Source organism: Anopheles merus, chromosome 3L (genome assembly GCF_017562075.2).
Source record: "Anopheles merus strain MAF chromosome 3L, AmerM5.1, whole genome shotgun sequence".
NCBI classification, from domain to species: domain Eukaryota; kingdom Metazoa; phylum Arthropoda; class Insecta; order Diptera; family Culicidae; genus Anopheles; species Anopheles merus.
This window is the reverse complement of record NC_054085.1, coordinates 33,320,597-33,341,913: the sequence shown is the minus strand read 5'-3', so window position 1 is coordinate 33,341,913 and position 21,317 is coordinate 33,320,597. Positions and strand designations below refer to the sequence as shown.

Below are 21,317 nucleotides of genomic sequence, written 5' to 3'. Positions count from 1 at the left end.
AACTGCCGAATGTTTGGGAGGAGGAGAATCAGAATTCGTGTCCTTTGATTCGAACACAAGTTTTGACATTGTTCCCCAGAGTGGCTGTCTGACAATGACGGGAGCCTGATCATTGACATAAATCATATCCTGCTGGTGAGGGATGAAAAATGCATTTTCATAAATTTTGACACTCCTGCTCCCGTGCTATGCCGTTTCATCGCTTTCCCGTACTCATGCCGGATAATGCCGGGTGGGTTAAATTCAAACAAGGAAAGCTTTAAAACTTGGGACAGCAAAATGAAAAATTCTCCCTTATCAATGGTGGTTCATAATTTTGGCTCAAACGCAGGAGCATTGTTTTCAACGCGCTTCGCCCTCGGGGCTTTCGTCACTCAGGAAAAAGTGTTTGTTGTTTAATATGTGGAATTAAAACAAAAGAGCACTTTGAACAAAAACAAAAAACAGCTCGACCAGATCGCGTTGGCGTATGGGAAAAATTATACACCTCACCAATGCGATTATTGCTTGCAAAAGGACTGGCACAATAAAGGTCATCGCACGTGATGAGAATTAAAACCGATTGTTCTTTTTTGGTTGTCTGCTGCCGCTCCCTCTCTTCTACGGTGTGCGTTCAGCTTGTGGTGAACAATGAACGCAGACTCAACGGATAATTAAAAGCTTGACGTTGTGAAATTAATTTAGCGATACACGCTTCACACACGCTTTTCCGTGTTTCGGGGATTTTCTTTGGTTTAATTTAAACCACGCTCACTTCTGAGCGAAACTTTAACAGCACTTTAACAGCCCTGCGATTTTGCGATTGCGAACAACAACAAACCTTTGCTAACCTTCTCATCATTTCATTGAACATCTATTTTCAACGTCTAATTTCATTTCAGCGACGAAGCCAAAAATGCGTAGCCACTACCGGGGGCACAAGATGGCACTCTGGTTGAACCTGATTCCACAACTTCATCGTCCGGGCGATCCGGAAGTTTCCATGCGACATCACCACTTCCGCGAACGGGAGCCCCACTACTATGCCGGTAAGTTTCAAGAGTGAGTGCAGGCATTTCGGTTGCCCGGGGGAACTTACACCAAGCCGGTCTTTCTTGTATCAGTGCTCCAAATCCTCCAAGTCTCGTAGCAACAACCACCCACAGTGGCTGCTGCTTTTGCCTCGTGTTGAACGAGTGATGATTGAGCGAGGCGAGAAGTTCTTTTTTAGTAGTTCACGACGAACAAACTTAAGCCAACAATAACGACCATCACTACCCACTCGGGGTACACACAATGTATCACTAGCGCGGTCATCATCCTGCTGTTCGGTTGGGTTGGGAATGATCTCGTTCTCCAAGAAAAACCACAACCACAACCATGTGAACTTGTATCTACTGCGATGGAGTGGAACATTTTGCTTCATTTTCCACTATTGTGGATCAGGCAAACCGGACGGGAGAGGTAAAACTTTTGTTTCAATCTTGCAGTTCCACGCGAACACATACGATCGGAACGCTTTGTCCCAAGGAATGAAGCTATTCGTGGGACATCGTGGTCGATTTTAAGCAGCTATGACGTGCTTTATCACCTTTCATGTTGTCGTCTTGTGTACTCTTAGATCCCTTTGTTTAATTTTCAAAAAGTTTTGCTATCTCGCCCAGTGTTTACACAACTTTTTGTATTTTTTTTGCTAGATTAGCTGAAAAAATGTAATGGTACTGGGAATCGAAAACGAAGTTTTTACATCTACTAGCTTTTACTTTGAAAACCATGCATCTTTTGATGCATCATTCTTGTTTTATAACGTATTATATTAGTTTAATACTTTACATCAAAGCATAACGTTACATATAACACATATAACACATATAACACACATAACATATATATGTGTAATTTTAATAATTATTTTTTTATGTCAAAAAAAACAAACTAGATAAAAGAATTCATTACTGAATGTAGAAGTATTGCGTGATTAAGTCGGCAGATATTCAAGAAAGGATTTTGTCAATATTTAATCTAAAAAATAGAGAAATAACAGCAAAAGCCAAACTCAAAAGGATAAAAAGAGACGTTAGGTAATTAGTTTAAGTAGTTTTTAATTTATGGTTGGATCAAATTAAATTACTTGAAGAACTAAGACTGATTCAAACATTAAAAAAATTTAAAACATGAAAGCCAGAATAATTCTTACAAAAAAACAAATTCTCCAAAATCCTTTGTGAATGTGGAATTTGGAATATGGGTCAAATCTATAATATGATTTTTTGGGCTCGTCTCATGACTGATTTATCGTATGTTATAGATTTTTCGTTCGTTCATACGATGGATTGGTATCGTCCCATTGGACATCAATACAATTAAACTAAGAAATTGTGGAAAACGCACAAATAATCGTAGGAACACACCAAAAAACCTTGGAAAACCCTGTACCTGCCACAGACGAGCGTACACACAATGTATACCAACCACAGCGCACAGATGAATGAACATGTAAACGAAAAAAGTGGTACAATAACCACTCTCCCAGTGGTTCACTTCAGCCGGACAAGAAACTAAAGCAATTTATATTTTGTTTTAAACATTTTATTTTGCGCGAGTTTGTTTGCGCCCATTCTTCACCCGTCAACGACCTGTCCACGGCACGGACCGAGAGTCGCAACAAACAACCGCAAGCGGAAGTTACTCGTTAACCGTTGCACAGCGATGTACGCCCGCACAGACGGTGGAAGTAAAACTTTCAACCGTTACACACACACACACACACACACACACACACACACACACACACACACACACACACACACACACACACACACACACACACACACACACACACACACACACACACACACACACACACACACACACACACACACACACACACACACACACACAAAGCGTCAAGTGTATCTCATGTGAGTGTGTAGCCTGGCTGCCAGGTCCCGGGCGGTGATGCTTAATATCCGGGCTACCGTTCAGCTTCCCCGCCCGGTTTTCCCCGACCCAACTTGTCACATGACGTGAGCGGCAACAATCTCGTCCCTTACTTCTAGCGTGTAGTTCAATCGAAAGTTTGTCCATTTAGCGACCGCTGCTGCACGTCACTGCGTAGTGCTGAGGTGACACTGTGCGGGATGTGCGTGAGTGTATGTTTCCGATGGACACATACCAGCAAATAGTAACCGCTCGCTCGCTCGCAAACACCAGCCCGCCGCAAGGAGCAACCCTTGAGATATTGAGTGAGCGGAAAGTTTGCCTATTAGGTAAAGTGTCGGTTTGCGGTTTGTTGGGTATTTAGCCGCGAATCGAGCAAAGCTTAATATGAGCCGGGCCATGTCATTGTCCTCCTGAGATTGAGCTCGCAGCTGGTGAAAGTTGACGCACGTAAAATCCGATCCCCTCCCCTATAATGCCAATGGGGTTTATCGAAATTGTTGTTTGATTGCCCGGTTGAAGCAATGTTGCTGGAGTGCTGGTGAAGCTGATTTGCTTTAAAGCGGTCGATAGTTTTGATAGCGGACGAAAACTTGCACACGCATTGCGCATTGCGACCCCTTTAAGTCTTGCGACTCCCTTTAACAAGCAAAAGCGAATTGGCTCAAAGGGCCAATGGAAAAGCGGGAAGAATATTTCCAAATCAAGAAACCTAATTGCTTCCGGAGCATGCTAAACCCACGGAACTAGTAACGCCGCTTGAACATCGCTAACTCATCCATGTCGATCCGTCCCGCTCGTCACCAGCCTTACTTTCGGCTGCTTTACGGCAACGCTGCCCGGTCCCGTGCAACACCGACGGAACCATTAGCTCGGTCCCCAAGAGCCTAAAGGCATTGGAAATGGCATTTGGCACGCTCCTACTCTCTTGCTCTACCGCCAAGGGGGTTGTTTCGCACGAGTGCCCGCTTACGACGGCAGCAAAGGGGGCCATTTTTTACCCCGCGTTTGGCTGCTGCTTCTTCGCCTGAAACGGTTCCCGGGTAAACGGGTTCCATCATCTCTTTTACACCCCGTTTCGGGCAGCGCATCCAACGCAAGCGACTCGTTTCCGGTACAGTTTGTTGTTTTGCAGCGAGGCGGAAACGGCTTTTTTTTTCTTCTTCTTCTTTGGCGTCGGTTTCATTGCACACTTCCGTACTCGTCTCGGGTTAACTAAAACCTCTTCCTTGTAAAGTGCACCGTACAGACGCAACAACAACAAAAGTGTGCTGAACATGACTGACAAGACGCTTACCGCTTCGACGGACGGACCAAACGGACGAAAATAACCTTTTTCACAGCATTAACATCAGACGGACCGTAGAAAATCAGCTTCAGAAAGAGCTCCGCTCGGCTGTAGCTGGCTTCCTTTTTGGCCATGCCGCCGTCGTTTTGGGTTTGGAAATGTGGAGCAATTGTGCAGCAGAACCGTTTCGTTAGCGTTAGCCAGTTTCACAGTTTCACAGGAAGTGCGGCCCGTTCGCTTAGTCGCGGAATTAGACTACAAAGGCGTTCTGTTACGTTGGAATGAAATAACTTTCGGGCGTAATTACTCCATTCCGGGTACGGGATCATGCTTGCCTGAGCCGTGAAGCCACTGAGCAGCATCGGTGCAGTTGGTAAGATGATGCAGGAACCGTTTGCAGCAGGTGGACAAGATAGAAATTACAAGAAAACGTGTTTTTGATTGAAAAAGTAAAGAATGTTTATTCCCATGTACATTACTAAGCGGAAAGTGCGTTCATGTAACGTTTTACCACATAAGAAAAGATACGATTATTGTCGAATGTTGGGTAATTTCAGAAGCATACATGAAATTATAACGCATAAATCAAATAATTTAAAAATGAAATGACTCCTACAAACCAATGCCAACCTTCAGCTGCTACATACAAAAATGAAATTCTGCAAAATTATTTGTTTTTAATCCAGTGTCCTGCAGTGTCTACAAAATTAATGGACTGCAATTTTTTTTTACATTTTTCATATGCGTGTCTTTCGACGTACAAGACAAACATCAAGAAGTTTCTCGTCAGCACTAGATCCAGAGAAAGATGATATTTTCGGGGCAGAACTAGCTGCAAAGTATTGAAAGCACTCGGCCGTTGAGATTCAGACTTGATTTGATTACAAGACCTAGGTAAAAGGTAATAGGTCTTTAGCATAAATACCTTTAACCGCTACGCCATACCGAGTGATATCAACAAGCAAATAATATATTTGACCGACAAAATATGTAATTGATAACGTTTATAGTTAGGGTAATCGCGTCTATAATTAAATGCTTTTCTGATGTGTAGGAACAGGCAGAACTTGCACCCTCGACAATCACTCATGAAGAGTTTATCTTGAACCGAAACATTAACTTAATAAAGGAATTGTTTTGGAAAAGAAATATTGAAGATTTTCATTTAAATTGGTGTTTTGAAATTCATTTAACGCATTCCAATTTTTGTTATGCATTTTTGTCAGTCGTTACAACTACAACTACAGTTACAACTGCCGAAATCCAACATGGCGGAACGCAACTGTCAATTGAGTATAGAAAATACATCACGAATGTTGAATATTGTTCCACTGAATGTCACAAATTTTAGCATTCTTTCTCAAACCCCTTTTTACACAACATTTTTCGTCTAGAGTTATTTATTGTTTGTTTTTCGCATAGTTAACATAGTTCACTATACTGTAACACACAGCACAGTGCCCTTGTGACACAATTCTCCGTGCTCTTAATTTCATCGGAAAATAATTATTGCAAACCGTTGCCGAGGCACCCATTCTCAATATAAATAAATCTGATTACACACCAGACCGGTAACAGCATTCACTAATGCCAACCCAACCAAACCGTTTCCCTCCCCCTTTCCACCCAGGTTCGGTACGTGCGGAATCGTTCAGCCGGCCGCGATCGCTCTACCAGAACGGTGTCATCAACGATGCGCAGGAATCGCGCCAGGAATCGTTCGGCACCGAGTGCACACCGGACCCGACGATGGGCGAGGTGCTGCAGGAAAATGGCGTCGGTGGCGGCGGCGGTGGCGGCGGTGGTCCCGGCGACACCCTCACGAACGTGCTCAGCGAGGAGGAGGAGGAGGAGCTGCTGGAAAAGCTCGCCAACCGGCATTACTACAGGTACGGGCGGAATGATTGATTCTCGCGCCTGTGACTGTGCGAAACTATGTAATTTCCTACTTATTTTATCCCCTTTATCGCACGCTCTCTCTCTCTCTCTCTCTCTCTCTCTCTCTCTCTCTCTCTCTCTCTCTCTCTCTCTCTCTCTCTCTCCCTCTCTCTCTCTCCCGTTCTGTCTCATACTCATTTCGTAGCTATACGGCAGCGCTGGGTGTGACGGTGGGCGTCGGCTGTCTGTTGCTGCTGCTCAACATGTTGATCTTTGCCGGTATCTACTACCAGCGCGACCGTACGAAACGGAAATCGCAAACGTCCCAGTCGAGCGGAACGGCCGGCGGCAGTGGCGTTACCAGCGGCACATCCGCCTCCCTCTCGGGCAGCAACGGAACGCCGGACGAGTCGGGTAAGTGGTGTGTCTGGCCAATAAATCTTCCCCCGCCCTCGGTCTACCAGCCGGTCGCGTACTGATTAATCTTGTACTTTTGCGCTTGATCGACAGAAATTCCGCTCACCAGCATACCGAGTCCGTCCCCGGTCAAGGCGAAGCGTACGATCGAGCCACCGCCCAGCTACGCGACACTGCCGAAGCGAACCGGCAACAATGGGGCCACGGGGATGCACCATCAGCACCAGCACCATCACCATTTGCATCAGCATCTGGCCGGCGGTTCGAGTGGGACGAAAGAGACCAAGCTGGGATCACCGCCCACGACCGCCCATCTTCGGACGGGGGCCAGCACACTCGGACGCTCCGGGACGGGGAGTTTCTACGACTCGTCCACCAGCAGCCGGCAGCAGCAGCCGTATTCGACACAACAGGTGAGTGGAAACGCTTTTTTCCAATACTTCGATAAGGTCGCCCTACTGTCATCTTTCCGTGACCGCAGTGACTTATGGCCATCGATATCTTAGGGAGTTTGAGCATTTAAAAAAAGAGAAAAAATGCCGCCGACGCGTTGCTTGCAATGGCAAGGCAATGTGTAAATATAAGCAAGAAATGATTGATTTATTCCCAAAATGCTCAATGTTTAGCCTTCACCGGTTATCGTGCGAACGGCGCAAGGGGCTACAAGAAGCATAAAAAATGCACAAGCTGTTCGCTCCACTCCGAGGCACCAATCGGTGCTCAAACTGTCGTTCACATTGGTTGCACTGTGTTTGTCTTGTGGTGTTTGACGAATTGACGAGAAGCGAAAACAAGCAACCGAGCACCAATTGCGCACTCTGTCAAATAAAAAAAAAACGTCTCCCAAACACAACGAGTAGGGATTTTCCCATGGCTTTCCTCCAAACCACCCTTGGTTTTAGGGGAAGTTTTTGTTTGATTTAAAAATTGATCGGCACGGTTACAGGTTCACCCGTTGACAGTCAGCCGGCGTTGCTGGTGCTGCTGCCGCTGCTGCTGAATAAATCAAATCGGTTTCACCGAGCTTAACTGTGACCACATGTTTCGTTAAAAGCTAGCTCAAACAGCTCGCTGTATGTGAAGCATGTGTGAAAGTGCTTGCAGGAGAGCGCAAAAAACCACCAAAAAAGCAACCCAAAAAACAAACATTGACAGTGGTGCAAATAGGCAAAAAAACGTGTGTTAGCAGAGCTTGCGTACCAAAAAAAAAACTGCACGTGCGTGTTACGCGAGTGGATAAAAATAGAGGGATTGCTTAGGCGAAAAGCGTACCGTTGCTGGGTTCCCTGCGTTCCCTCACCGTTACAGCTGTTGGGGAAGTGTTGCTGACGGTGTTACCCGTTTACGTTACCAGTGCGCACAAAATGGTTTCATTTAAGCGTTGGTTGTTGTTGTTGTTTCCCTTACCTCGACCTCGATTTCTCACCCCCTCCGGTTGGTGTTTGAAAATGGTCATGAATTTTGATCACACACAGAGGATAAAGTTTACTGTGACGGTGTGGCTGTGCATACAGGCTACAGCTAAATGGAAATTATAGAACAGAAGTTTTAAGTTAAATTGTTGTACAAATGAATGTACGTGAAAGTGGAGAACGGTTGCGGTTGTGCGTTTCGAGAACGAGTTTCGCTTTCATTTCCATTGTGCAATAATGAATGTTTATTGAGCGGAACATGAGCAAGTGCAGTACGGAATAATTTGCACGCTAGTAGCACGCAAAAGACTTTTTGTAATAGCGTTCAGTGTTCAGCTGCAAAAAAAAATATGTACAGAAGTTTTAAAAAATGCTGTTGCAGTTAGTGTGATTTTCTATTCTATAAATAAATATTTTGAGACACTGGATACAACAATATTGGTACAAGGCATCCTACATTCCTGCATCTGAAACTCAAACCGAAGCAAAAATCGTACAAATTTTCTAATCGGAAATGTCACTTAACCTTTGAAATCTCATTCATTGATTTATGTTTAGAAAAGCCAACTAGAATATATTGTTGATTGAAAATTCCTATTCGAAAGCAACATCGAAAAAAGCTGAGATTTTTCTTCTGAAAAATCAATACAAAGCGTATTTAGGCACCAACAGTCACTTTTTCCAATTTCTGAAATGATAAATCAGTTTGACTATGCAGACCTGCTACTACTTATGTCATCAATCAATCAGTTTCCTTTTATGCAAAAATTGAAAAAGCTGTGGTTTTCCTTGCAAAAAGATATTTCATTCCAAAACTAAAACTGTCTCCATTGGCTTGGTTACAATCAAGTTCCCTGAACCAAGAATCATTCCTTTGCTTTATTTGCTTAACAAACCCCCACAGCAACTCAATAGTGTTGTACTCCATCACTCATCAGTTCATTAGCAGCACTGGTTTCCAAATTTTCCAAACATTCAAAGGCAAACAAGCACTGGCACTGGCTGAGGGGGGGGAAAAAAGCTTTTCATCTGTTCTCCTAAATTGCTCTGGACAAAACCAGTTTCTCGGTCTCGGTTCCACTCCAATGCCCTCCACCCCCTAATGAATGCGATAATCCTTTAACATACCCTCCGTTCGGTTGCAATCACTGAGAGTACGGCAAAGAAGACGGTCGTTTGATTGCAAATCTGTTTTTTACCCTTTGTACTCCGTCCACCCCCCTCTGCGCCTGGTGCCCCGTTCTATGATTGTTTAGGTCAACATTAATTCGACCGAAGGAAATGCCAATAAACGTCACAAAACCACGTTCATTTCATCAGCACCCGATCCTTTGGCAGCAGCTTTTTGCGCTTTTCTTTTCGGTTTCCCCGTTTTTTCCCCCTCTTCAATCTTTCGGATCGCCCGGCGGTCCGGTCGGGCAGAAAAAGAAAAGCCGGACGACGCCATCGTTCATTCATCTCAATTTGCTGACGAATAATGGAAGCTGAATGTCGTTAATGGACTCCATTAATACCACAAAAAGAGAAGGGGAGCAGCCGGCCGGTCTGGGGCGGGATGGGCGGTGTTTCCTTCCGCACGCGGGCTCGGGCCGGTGCTCGGTTTGTGGCAGCATCCGGCCGATGGTGGTCGGTTTTATTTTCGCCTTGCCCGTTTTCGCCGTTGCCTTCACCACAAATGTGCGCTCTGTACTGTGGTCCCTGGGAGTGACACTCGGAAAGGTACAACTGTCCCTAAACTTTCACAGCACCCGTTTCATCCCCCCCCCCCCTCCCGGTGCAAACTCGTCTCGTTCACTTCACTTCAGTTTGCCACTGTGGGAGTGTTTCTTACTTTGCTTCCACTTGATTTTCCCGCTGTCTGTTTCCTCCCGTGGCACGAATCAATTTCTTTCATCCCGAAAAAAGCTCTGCATTCAATTTATGCTCGACCTTGTGAACTTTGCCGTCTCGTTGCCGTCCGGCGCAATCGAACCATCCCATTCCGGGGAGCGTTCCATTTGACAGGGTGAGTGATTCCGGAAGTTTCTAATCTTGGGGTCGCTTTCTTCTCAAAACGCGCACGCATTGCAGTGGGTTGGGCTGTGTATGCGTCGCTGCTGATTAAATCATTCTCTGACATTTTCATTAAGCTCAGAGCGGCCTTGTTCTGTCTCTTTCTCTCACCGCTATACAGACACACACACTTAGCGTGACTAGGAGTGTGTATTTGGTATTATTTTAATAATTCGCTTCGCTTCATCTTTTCCATACCGATCATAGGCGTGCGTGTATCTTCGGTGCGTGCTGGGAGCATAAAGAGCAGTCGAAAAAGAATCGAAACTCATAATCAAAGCTAGAACGTTGTGGAAAAAAAAACGCAGTTTGTCGAAAATCAACTGTGTAATATGAAGCACGCATTGCATGCTAAAGGCACATAATTTACCTTGCTGGCGTTTGCTTCTTTGTGGTACAATATAATAGGTAGGATGTTGTTAAACATTAGCTTAAAGCATAGAATATTCTGTTCAAATAGATTTATTTTCTATACGTAAGGTTACTGTAGGCTCTGTTAAGTGAAACAGATCTAAACAGTAGATTTATTTACTTATCAACATGTTGCATTTTAGCTTTTTCTTTCTAAATTAGCCAACAAGTCCTTTCAACATGATTCTATGTTACTAAATTTTCTTCAATGCATTTTGGAATTTGGCATACTTGGTCTTTTTGTATGATTCTACCAACCTTATGGTGGTTCTGTAGATTAGTCTTATAATTTACAACATTGTCAATATGCTCAGTAATTTGTCACTTCAATGTGCGTCATTAAACCGGAGTATATTTCATTGAAATTTTTTGTGTTTGATACATACAATAGTATCTACTTTATTTTCCTCAATAAACGACTTAAATGTCTTCAAATCTTCTGGTAAAAGTTTGTAGCAAAATGTTCGCTATACTGCTCACATTTATGTAGCTTTATGAAGCAAAATTTGAGGCTTTTTTGCTGACATACAACGAACTTGGACGCTTTAACAGAATGGAAACGTTGGCGAAATTAGAAAAATCAATCATCGTTGGAAAGTTGATACTTAATTTCATCCAGCAACTTTCGGATAAAAGTAATAAGATTTAAAATTCATGTTTTTGAATTTTAGCATTACTTTTCCATCAATTTTGATTTTGAAAGTAGTGTACATGAATTCTCCTACTGATTAGAATGTTTCATTAATTTATTCTTCGAATCACTTTTTGATGTTGATATCTACCAAACATCCACCACAACTTTGCCCATTGAGCTAACCAACCAAACAAACCGACACACAAAATGCGCTCTTAAAAACTATCCACAAACAACGCCAGAACGACTGCCTCAGCAAACAGATCTTTCTTCGATTTGGCAAACAAATTTAAATTCCATCCACCCCCCCTAATTGTTCACCCATCCGTCCGCACATCAATCAAATGCGTCCGAGCGCCGAGAAACTGATCTGCCTTGCTGCTTGTCCGTCCCACTTCAAGGCGCCTGATTTGTGCTCCTCCATTCATCCACCGCCCCCCCACAAAGACCCTACGAACGAAGCTGGAGGTCTATTTTTAGCTCCACATCCATCTCTGTACCAACGGCCGTTTCCCGTTCCGGTTTCAGGTTTTGGCGCATCTCGGTGACCGATTGAAAACATTGAATTATCTTTCGACTGTACTGCCAAGCGGCCAAGCGGCAGCCTGTGCCCGGGCGGTGGATTTGTATTTTATTTATCTTCCATCTGTGTTATCTGTGTTGCAGACCGTAACGGAGGGAAACCGGCCAGCGTAGATTTATGCTTGCGTCTGCAAACAAGTTTCCCCTCGTACCCGAGGCCCTTTCCACATGGTTTCCCTCCATGTGTTCCCTCCGATTCAGCTGACACATGACTGATTGATGTCTGGGTGGCGGATCGGCTGCAAGGAAAAGGCTTGCCGCATGTTGCCAGCTTCCTTTTTGAATAAGGAAAATCGAAGCTGTTTAAAGGGTAGCGTACTTTCTTCATACTCTCGAGCCCATCTGTTTTACGTTCCGTTCTAGCCTTCATCGCCTTGGAAAGCTTTTACGGCGTACTAGGGAAATGAATTGAGCCTATCCCAAGGGCATAACTGATCAAAAATAAGCAAAAAATCTCCCGAAAGGGCTAGCTAGGCTTGTTACAGCATTCCCTGTTTTTCCCTCTTTCTGGGCTCTCCAGATTATCTCCAAACGGGAGGATAATTTTATTCAAATTTCTCTCCAGAACAACTCCAATTGAAGTCCTTTAAAAGATGCCATTGGTAGGGCATAAAAATGGATCGCAAAAATCGGGAGGAGGCCACTAACGCAACCGTTTGCCCGTGAGTGGGGTATAGACCTTTAGGTCCGCCCAGCAGCACAAGAAATTCTGTCGCCAAAAGGCACATTCCAGGCTCCGGGGTTCGTACTATTGCATGCCAGGGCAGGCCTTCTTCGGTAGGCACAACCATGGACGGCCAGAGATAGGAAGGGAAGAAAATTGTGCTAAAAAAAATAGGAAAACCAGAACCCCAAAGAGGAAAGTAAGTAGCACAGAAATCGCATCACACCGATCTAAAGCACGATGCGTCGTGCTGTCCCGCCATCCCCACTGCCAGCAGATAACGAGAGGGCGGAACGACACGCAGCGTGCGCGCACCCGGGCAAAAGGGGCGCACGAAACGTTGCACAAAATAGATAAAAAATGGTAATTGATATTTACCCTTGCCGGAGCGGGAAGAAAAGAGGTGTACGGTATGAGGCACAAATGAACGCAAAATGTCTCTGATCTCTCACGCTTCTGCTGTGTGCTTTTGCATTTTTTTGCGTGCTTCCCTTCCTTCATCCGTTCTGCTGCCCTTTTATACTCCCCGTGGGAAAACGTTCCAGGCGAGACACGAAAAGGGAGGACGAAGAAGAAGAAAAAAAACAAACGATACAGAAGATAAAATTGTTTCAGAAAATGATAGGCTCATAGCATCGCAGGGTGTCAGGGAACATGGCTGCAAATGCGATGGAAAAGAGTGAGAAATAAACGGGGAATCGAAATACAAACCATGCTCAATTTGCAGCTCGAGCAACGTGGAATATAAGACAAGCAACAAAAAAAAAAGAATGCTGTCGATTGCGTTTGCCACGAAATTGCCTTCCGCACATACCGGTGAGGCGGTAAAAGGTGAAGAGGTGTCCCGCAGGGAGAGGGGCGAAATGCATACCAAACCCGACCCGACCCGTATTTTTATGTATGAACAGTAGGCAGAGCTAGAAATTCGGTTGTCAAGCCCCTTGGGGGAGACGCATGATTTTCGCCTGCATGTTTTAACAGTTTCGTGCGCGTGTTCTGAGAATGCTACTGAGTGTGAAACATGCAAATAAGAGGGAGAGAGAGAGAGAAAGAGTGGGAAAACATGTTAAAGCGATTTAGAACGGAACAAAGTTTTGTTTCCTTTTTTTTATTCCATCTATTTTCGTTTCTAAATCAAAAGCTCCAAACTTCTACACACATGGACAACGCATCAATCGTGCACACGGGAATCACGTGGTACACGTGCCGATCCGTTTGCCGTGGATGGTTTGGATGCTCATCCAGCACGTTTCACACATGCGTGAATAAGGCAGTTCTAGAAAACTGGAAATAGATGTTCGATCTAAACAACAGGTACAATGGAAATATTTGACCCCTGATGAACATTTTTAAACAATTACAAAACAACACATGTCCAACAGTGAAATGGAACAAAATATGGCGAAATATTCATTCCAATCAACTCAAAAATCAAAATTACTAACAAGTAAACGAGAAAATCAATACCCAGCATCAAAATTACATTATTACAAATCAGTTATTCATATAATTAGCTTGTTTTGTGGAATTACTTAAACAATAAGACAAAAAGAAAAAAAATGACATTGAAACCAATTAGAAAATGCTGTGAAGAGATAATTTGTTAGCACAATAGAAAACTTGGCTTACTCGAAGATCCCATCAGACTAGAACTGCAAAGCATACATATGAAAAATGGCGCTACAAGCATGAGTCTGTTCATAAAATACATCGATTTTATAGAAAATAATGAAACTAAGAAGAATTGCGGATAAAAAGTTATGTATTTTAAGTATTTATCAAAGGTTGTTTGATCATTATTAAAATATTTCTTATTTGACTTGTCGGCACAAATAAAAGAAAACAAGAAAATAATTAAAATAAGCTTGGTTGAAAATAACAAGCCTAGTTAAAATTAAACCCATCAAGATACAGATTTTGTGCTTGCCATTGGATATTTACAGGGTTTTCCAGGGGTTGTCATAGTTTTGGAACACTTTCTTGATTCTATCTGATGGGAAGTGAACTTCATATGTTGGAAATTGGACTCTATGACACCCTTTTTGGGCAGGCGCTTTGGAAATTCCTATTGGAGTTGTCTAACAACGATACTATGGATACTTTGGAACATGTTTTAAAATCTAAAAATACAAAATAAATAACTTCGTGCGCAATTAAACGCAACCTCTGAAACCTCCTGATCCTCACGCAGATACTGAAAGCATTTTCGACCCGTTAAAGTTTGCAGTGCTTTATTTATGGCAAAGAAACGGAATGAAATTAATGTTTCAGAGAATTGGTTAATCATCGTTGCTCTCAAACTTGTCGAAATTTAAATTTTATGAATGAATATTGCCTTTGAACGTTCTTGGAACAGAGCGTTTATTATTTTCCCAGAAAAGCTCCCTCAAAAAACTTCTCTTTAGGAAGGACTTTAAATAGCAGGTACAATGCCTTGGGGAGACAAATTCGTACAATAAAAAAAACATTTTCCCTGTAGAAGTTGCTCTTCTAAACGATGCACATAAAGCGTAATACTCTCCTTTCAAAACGCTGTAAGTTTATCGTTTTCCCAATAAAAGATATAAATTTCACTTGAAGATAAAATCTTGATTGAGCTTTGATTTGTTCACTGACACAGCAAGTAACACGAGAATCGATCCCTCCAGATTACAATTATGTGTTTTCTTTATTCTAATTTGTTGCTTACAGTCCGCACATTTCTTCCACCGAATCGCATACAATAACTGTCCCCTCGACGCTTTCCAATAAGATTCAGCGCAAATGACAGTGGAAGCAATAAAGAACGCCATACGAGAGCCTGCATTACATCCGACGGAATCACGGTACCGTCCGGAATGTCAAACAAATTCAGCAGATACCCTCTGGGCAGTTTGCTGGACAACTGTCGCTTTCTTACCGTTTGACGGTAAACTGTCAACCGTGTTGAACGCAACGTAGTCTTTTTGGGGTGATTACGTGACGGTCGGTTGTAGTAGCACCCCATCCTGTTCTGTGTAGACATGGTGACGAACGCTCACTGTCAGCTCGTCCTTTGCGTGCGTGTGTTGGTGTGGGCAATATTTCATCCACGATAATCTCATCACAGCCCCAGAAACTGCCCCATCATGCGTATCGATTTATCATCGTGCACATTATAGCCATAGCTGTTGGTTCGGGCAGGAGAATACCGAGAAGGAGCAAATACCTACAGAAGCATTAGCATGGCATAAGAACTGGGGAGGATAGGAAATGCAGAACGCCCGTGTCTCTTTCACCTCTAAGCGTACAGATTTACATACATACTGCTGACAGCCAAGTTGTGCGCGTTGTACCTTATATGTACATCCGCCATCCCAGCTCGGGACAACAATGTTTGCATTTGATTGATTGATTTACTCCCACACGGTGCGGTTAGCCGGCATGATGGATACGCTCATCATCGACCAAAGAATAGACACTTCCAGTGTCTCGTCACCTTTAGCCTCCACTGCAACCGGTTGGATGTGATTTGACTCATTAAAATATTCACTACACTCACAACGCAGTACAATGCGCCAAAGGGGGTGGTTAAAAAAGCTCCCAAGACACCATATCCCAACTCCACCGAGGGAAGAAACAACATCTGTTATGAGTAACGCGCACAAAGCACTCCTATCCCCATGTGACCGGGTTTAGAAATTGTTTACAAAAATAAAATCCTACTCCACGATAAGCTCGCACAGCCCACTTGAACCTGCTGGCACGGTTGTTGAAGTTGATGAGGCATCGCTTTCGAGCTCATCCTTGCGTCATCCGCCCTTTGAAAGGTGACTCGGACCTCATGCCACCCCCGCCCGTGAGGCGGCAGGATGATGAATTCCCGTTGATTATTCAGCAGTTAATTATATGTGCGCACAGCACAACACAGTCCATGAATAATGTAAGGCAGGGCACACCAATATGGGATAAGTTGTCTTACTCTCCCCCCCCCCCTCCCCTCTCCTCTTGCTCTGCTTTAATGCTCAATTAATTCGTTTAAGCGATGGGCCCGAAAGTGAAACGCCACTAAAGTGGTGAGCAGTGCAGTGGGAAAAATTAACAAAAATGCTCCTGGGTGGTGAACGGGGGAAACACGACGGGGTAGTGTTTAATGAAAACTCACGCCAGCAAATCGGCGCCAGATTGTACGGATTACATTACGGAATAAAGAGGAAGTGTGTACGAACAGGGGTGGAATAAATTTTAACGATCAATTATGGCTGATATGATTTTTATACTTTTTTTTGTAGCGCTTAAAATCAGTGTGTAAGAAAAGGAGAGTGTGAAATATATTCACTAAAGTGCTGGATTGTAATATTAGCTTAGTATAAATTTGATGAGAATGAGGAGAGTGCACCTTAATCGTCGGTCCGTTTGCAACTGTGCATTCGTTTGTCCCATAGTTCATTACATAATTCACTACAAAGTTCATTCGTGTAGTTCGAGTAGTTCATTTCATGCAGTCCAAATTAGTCAAGTAGTTTTATCTATATCCTATGGTTTAGTTCCATCAAATTCATATGTGTTTTCTTATTTGAATTCATATTCGAAATATTAATTTATAAACCCAAAATCCAACAGAGAGATAGGGAGTGAATTGTTTAATTTACTAACTCCATAATCCGTAGCTTTGGTAGACTTTACAGTACATAAAAAGCACAGTCTGGTTCTTAAAAATGAGTGCGAACGAACTGCTAAAACTGCAACTGCATAGCACCAGGATGATACCGTTTTTAATTAGACCCAACTAGCACGGTTTCCAGGATGTATGTTTGGGTAGGTGGTAGACAGTTCAATTTAAAAATATCTGTTTGTATGAGAAAAAGAAAACATTGCTGTTATTCTAACATGGTAAACTTTAACTAACACTTAAAGTTCGTTTCAATACCTAAATAATCCAATTTTCTTCGGTTTTACCCTCTATGAATCTAATGCCCATTTCAAACTGTCTTCCCGCCCTTTCGCCCGCACAGGTAATCGCACCGCACAGCACCAACGTCGGCCACACGGCAGTGACAATAACGCCGGCGGCTGCCACCGTCAGCCACCATCAGACGCTTCCCCGGGCGAGCAAAGCGCCCCTTCCACCGATCCGTTCGACGACCTGCAGCAGTAGCAGCGCCTCCTCGTCCTCCGGCACAGCGTCCACCTCCGTCGTTCCGCTCACTTCCATCCTTGTAAATAGCAACACCGCCAACAACAACAACCACAACAACCATCAGCCCCATCACTATCAGCAACAGAGCTGCGAACTGGCGAACGCCACCCTGCCACCGCCAGCAAACAGCAGCGTCATCACGGTGGATCTGGTAAGCTCAGCCACGGTGCCGGCGGCGGCAGCGGCCACCGGAAGCAGCCCACCAACTGTGCTGGGTCAGCACCAGCACCAGCACCACCATCACCATCACCATGCGCACCATCATGCGAGCGGAAGTGGATCGGTTACCGCTGGCAGTGGCCCGGCTGGTGGCGGCCCTGCGGCTCCGGGCAGTACGGCCACGCTCAAGAAACGCGTCCAGATCCAGGAGGTTACCGTATAGCATCGGTACAGCACAGCTGACGACGACCAGGAAGCTGTGTGAAGACATAAATGAGCGTAACGCGCGCGCAATACAGTAATGCTGGAACGAGATGCTTGCCAGCCTTCAGCGGCAGACCGGTCGATCGAACGGGGTAAATAAGATAAGTGGGCTGCTTGTAATAGTTTTTTTTTTCATGCTTTTCCTTTATGCAGTTGATTGGCGATGCAATAATTCTTCCTTTACTTCTCACTTAGAGTGATCGTGGAGCACCGAAAAAAGATCATTAATTCAATCGATTGGAAACATTTTCAGCCATTTCACCTTTTTCCAATCAATAAATCTTTCCATCTTCATCTTTGCTTTGGGCAAGAATAAAGAGCGAGAGAGCACGGAAAGAAATGGAACCTTTGACCGATTCTTGAAAGCTCTATTTTGCCCCAAGTGCAACAAGTATGAGGCTGTGCTCTTTTTTACCTCGCTACTGCTGTTGGGCAAAAGATTTCGCTGGCTTTTCGACTTTTCGCTCTCGCCAGCAAAAGAGGTGGCAAGATTAGTGCTCGCAGAAAAAAAGCAAGCCACCTTTATTCTGCAGTGCTGTCTTGCTGATCCCTTTTTGCCGTTACCCCTACTGTTTGCCCTGTTCGATCGATTGCTGCTGCCCCGAAGGTCAACGGGCCCAAATAGCCAAGCCAAGCGCAGAACGAGAAAAGTCGGGCTGGAATAAATCTCAACTTTAAATACAAGACACGATGCCGCCCCGGAAGAGAATGGTGGGAGCAAGGGAGGGATACATCTAGGCGATCCCTTTTCTGTCCCTTTTTTGCTTGCTCGTACCCGCTGCTCGGACCGGTACAGGTGAGCTTCCGGTCAAAAAATATCCCCCATTGGGGTATGTGGAAGATATGAAGGATAGGGAAGACGCTGATGGTAAAATTTAAGACAGTGTGAACGTGAAACTCGTGTTTAAAGCTATTCCCGAACGGAAAAAGGGTTCCCAGAAGATACCCACCAGGGAGTTGGGATTGAAAAAGTTTTAAGGAATTGAGCCACGCGCAAGAGCAGAGAGCGTGGAAAGCGGTTGTAATTGAAATTTTAAATCTATCAAAGATCTAACGGCTGCTTTGGGAAATTGCCAACTAGAAAGGAGGGTAGAAGTGTTGTAGATACAATGTAGTGAAGTGAAAGGAATTTATCCGTTTCCGTTCGAGTGTGTACAGAGCTGCAGGAGAATGCAGTGAGTCGATGCGTTATTTCAATCCTTCCATCCCTTGCCCGCATCCCTTGCAATTCCTTTTCCCCATGTTAGCCATCTCCCTAGTCTCTCCATCCCGGTACGTAAGAGGAAAAAACGAAAGACTGTTCAACCGCGTCAGCAGATGCGGTTAAAGTGAACAGCTTTTTAGTTTAGAGTCTATTTAGCAAAAATCATTAGTGAAATCGTTAGTGTAAACGGTCGAGGGATTGAGTAATAGTTATGGTAACTAGGTGCAATCGATTTAAACATTATTTGCAAAGCAAATTATACTATTTAACACGATTTGAAACGATCGCGCCGGGCGAGGAATTCAGCATCATCAGCAAGAAAGCGTCTCACGAGCGCCACACGTTTGTACATAAAACAAACAAACATTCACCTGCAAGAGAAGTACCATCTGCCATCAATAATATCTAAAAAAATACAACAAAGGGGTCAGCTTTATTGTCCATTCTTCCCATTCCATCTCAGCGCTGAAGAGGAACAAATGGCACAGGAAAAAGAAAAAGAACAAAATCAAGAAACACTACAATGTTAAGGCAAACGTTTTATAAAGATGCGATAAAGAGCTACGATCAGCTCCCGGGCACGTTTCGACTGGCCGTGAAGGAGTCGTCATCCATGTTTACACACAGACACGCATACTAATACACACTCATAAAAACACACAAACACACACACACGTACACAAATCCTCCCATCGTACATAGAAAAAAGACACACAGAGCACGGGCGTTCGCTGTAAGTGCGCTGGTGCTACGACGACGCCCTTTTACTCGCGTGGGGCTTTATCAAAACGATCGATCGTTGACAGTGACAGTTTTGGGTTGGCGAACAGCCCAGCGAAGAGCGGTGGAGATGATAATAATAAATGTTTCAACGCAGCAAAAAGACACAAATACATAAACGAGCTCGGCTAGTCTTTCACTTCTGTTCCGTTCGTTGGGATTTTGTTTGGTTTGCTTTATTTTGTGTGTGTGTGTGTGTGTGTGTGCTGTGATGCTGATGACACACACCCGGAGAGCGTTGGAACCGAACCATGGATCAAATGGAGATAAATTCGCTACACGTTTTAGACGATGCTTTGGGTAAGATATTGGTTACGTTTGGCTTTTCAGCTTGCAGGGTATTAGGGCGAATGTTGGGTGCTGTTTGCTGTAGGACTACGACGGAACGACTGATATGACGCTTTGCCATCGACAGATGAATGTGATGTGTATAGTTCACTGGATGATCGTGAACTATGGTTGAACACTGGTTTATAGCGTGTAACCATTTGAAAGAAAAAGATTGTTTGAGTAGCTTATCTCAGAATCGTGAGAAATGCATAAGTGTGCTCGTTGGTAATATCGTTTTCCTGAATGATTTTTTGTTTATTTTCAAAAACAAATAATTCTTCTAAATTAATAACACTATATCTCTCATCACTAAGTCGCACATACGGTTCCATACGTGTATTATGTGTGCCAAGTCCTTTAAAGGGTAGCTATATCTTTGTTTTTTTAGACAATTTTCATTAACTTCATCCAGACGCTGTTATAGTTTTTTCTAGCATTTCTTCAATTTACTTCTTTTATTTGCCTAAAAGTTTACTTACTGATAAACACTTTGACAATCAAAGAATATTGACTACAATCACAAAGAAGAAAAAGAGTTGCAAATATGATTTTTCTTTAATTTTAGCACTCATACACTATTTTTCATACTAATTTATACATTTATGAATATATTGTTTTATATAACTAATAAAAGAAAATGGCTTGTTTCCCCTAATATCTTTCAAGATTACAATCGAAAAGCTTCATCACTCATAGATCTTCTGCTGAAAGAAAATATTCCTTATAAAGGTTCCACTTCACCGCCGATCACCGGACCTTACTGTGTGCTTAATTTGTTAAAATCAACTAACATTAAATACAACTTAAGTTTAAGGACCGACGAACTCGGCACAGTAGCTCGTTTCATACAATTTCATTCGCAGGTTGATAACGTTTCTGATGATTATTTCAATAATTGATGCTATTCCACGCAAACATACATACGCAGCATCTTGCGAAACGCACTGAGCTTTGCACGCGCGCCGTGGGATAAATCACGAGCACAGTCGACTCGAGTGCCGTAAAACCCCGTACCCAACCAAGCACGGAAGCTAACACGGGAGCAAGCAAAAGTCAAACACACGCACGACTCGAGTTGGCTTTCGGTTTTATGGATCTAATTAAGATAACAAGACAAGCAATACGTCGTTTTCTCGCACGGTGCAGAAACTTTCGCCACCGAAGA

The 21,317-nt window shown here is 43.7% G+C and overlaps 1 protein-coding gene across 2 annotated transcripts in view; it reads left to right on the top strand.

The window, feature by feature from the left end:
• The window catches only part of LOC121599444 (neuroligin-4, X-linked-like), a 143,783-nt gene extending 123,851 nt beyond the window's left edge, over window positions 1-19,932 (top strand). For both annotated transcript variants that reach the window (XM_041927249.1, XM_041927248.1), the window contains 5 exons: window positions 882-1,028; window positions 5,838-6,096; window positions 6,291-6,499; window positions 6,596-6,915; window positions 17,231-19,932. In XM_041927249.1, the coding sequence (XP_041783183.1) occupies window positions 882-1,028; window positions 5,838-6,096; window positions 6,291-6,499; window positions 6,596-6,915; window positions 17,231-17,797 (1,502 nt within the window). In that variant the 3' untranslated portion in view covers window positions 17,798-19,932. The remainder of the gene's footprint in view (window positions 1-881; window positions 1,029-5,837; window positions 6,097-6,290; window positions 6,500-6,595; window positions 6,916-17,230) is intronic.
• Window positions 19,933-21,317: the final 1,385 nt, after the last annotated feature.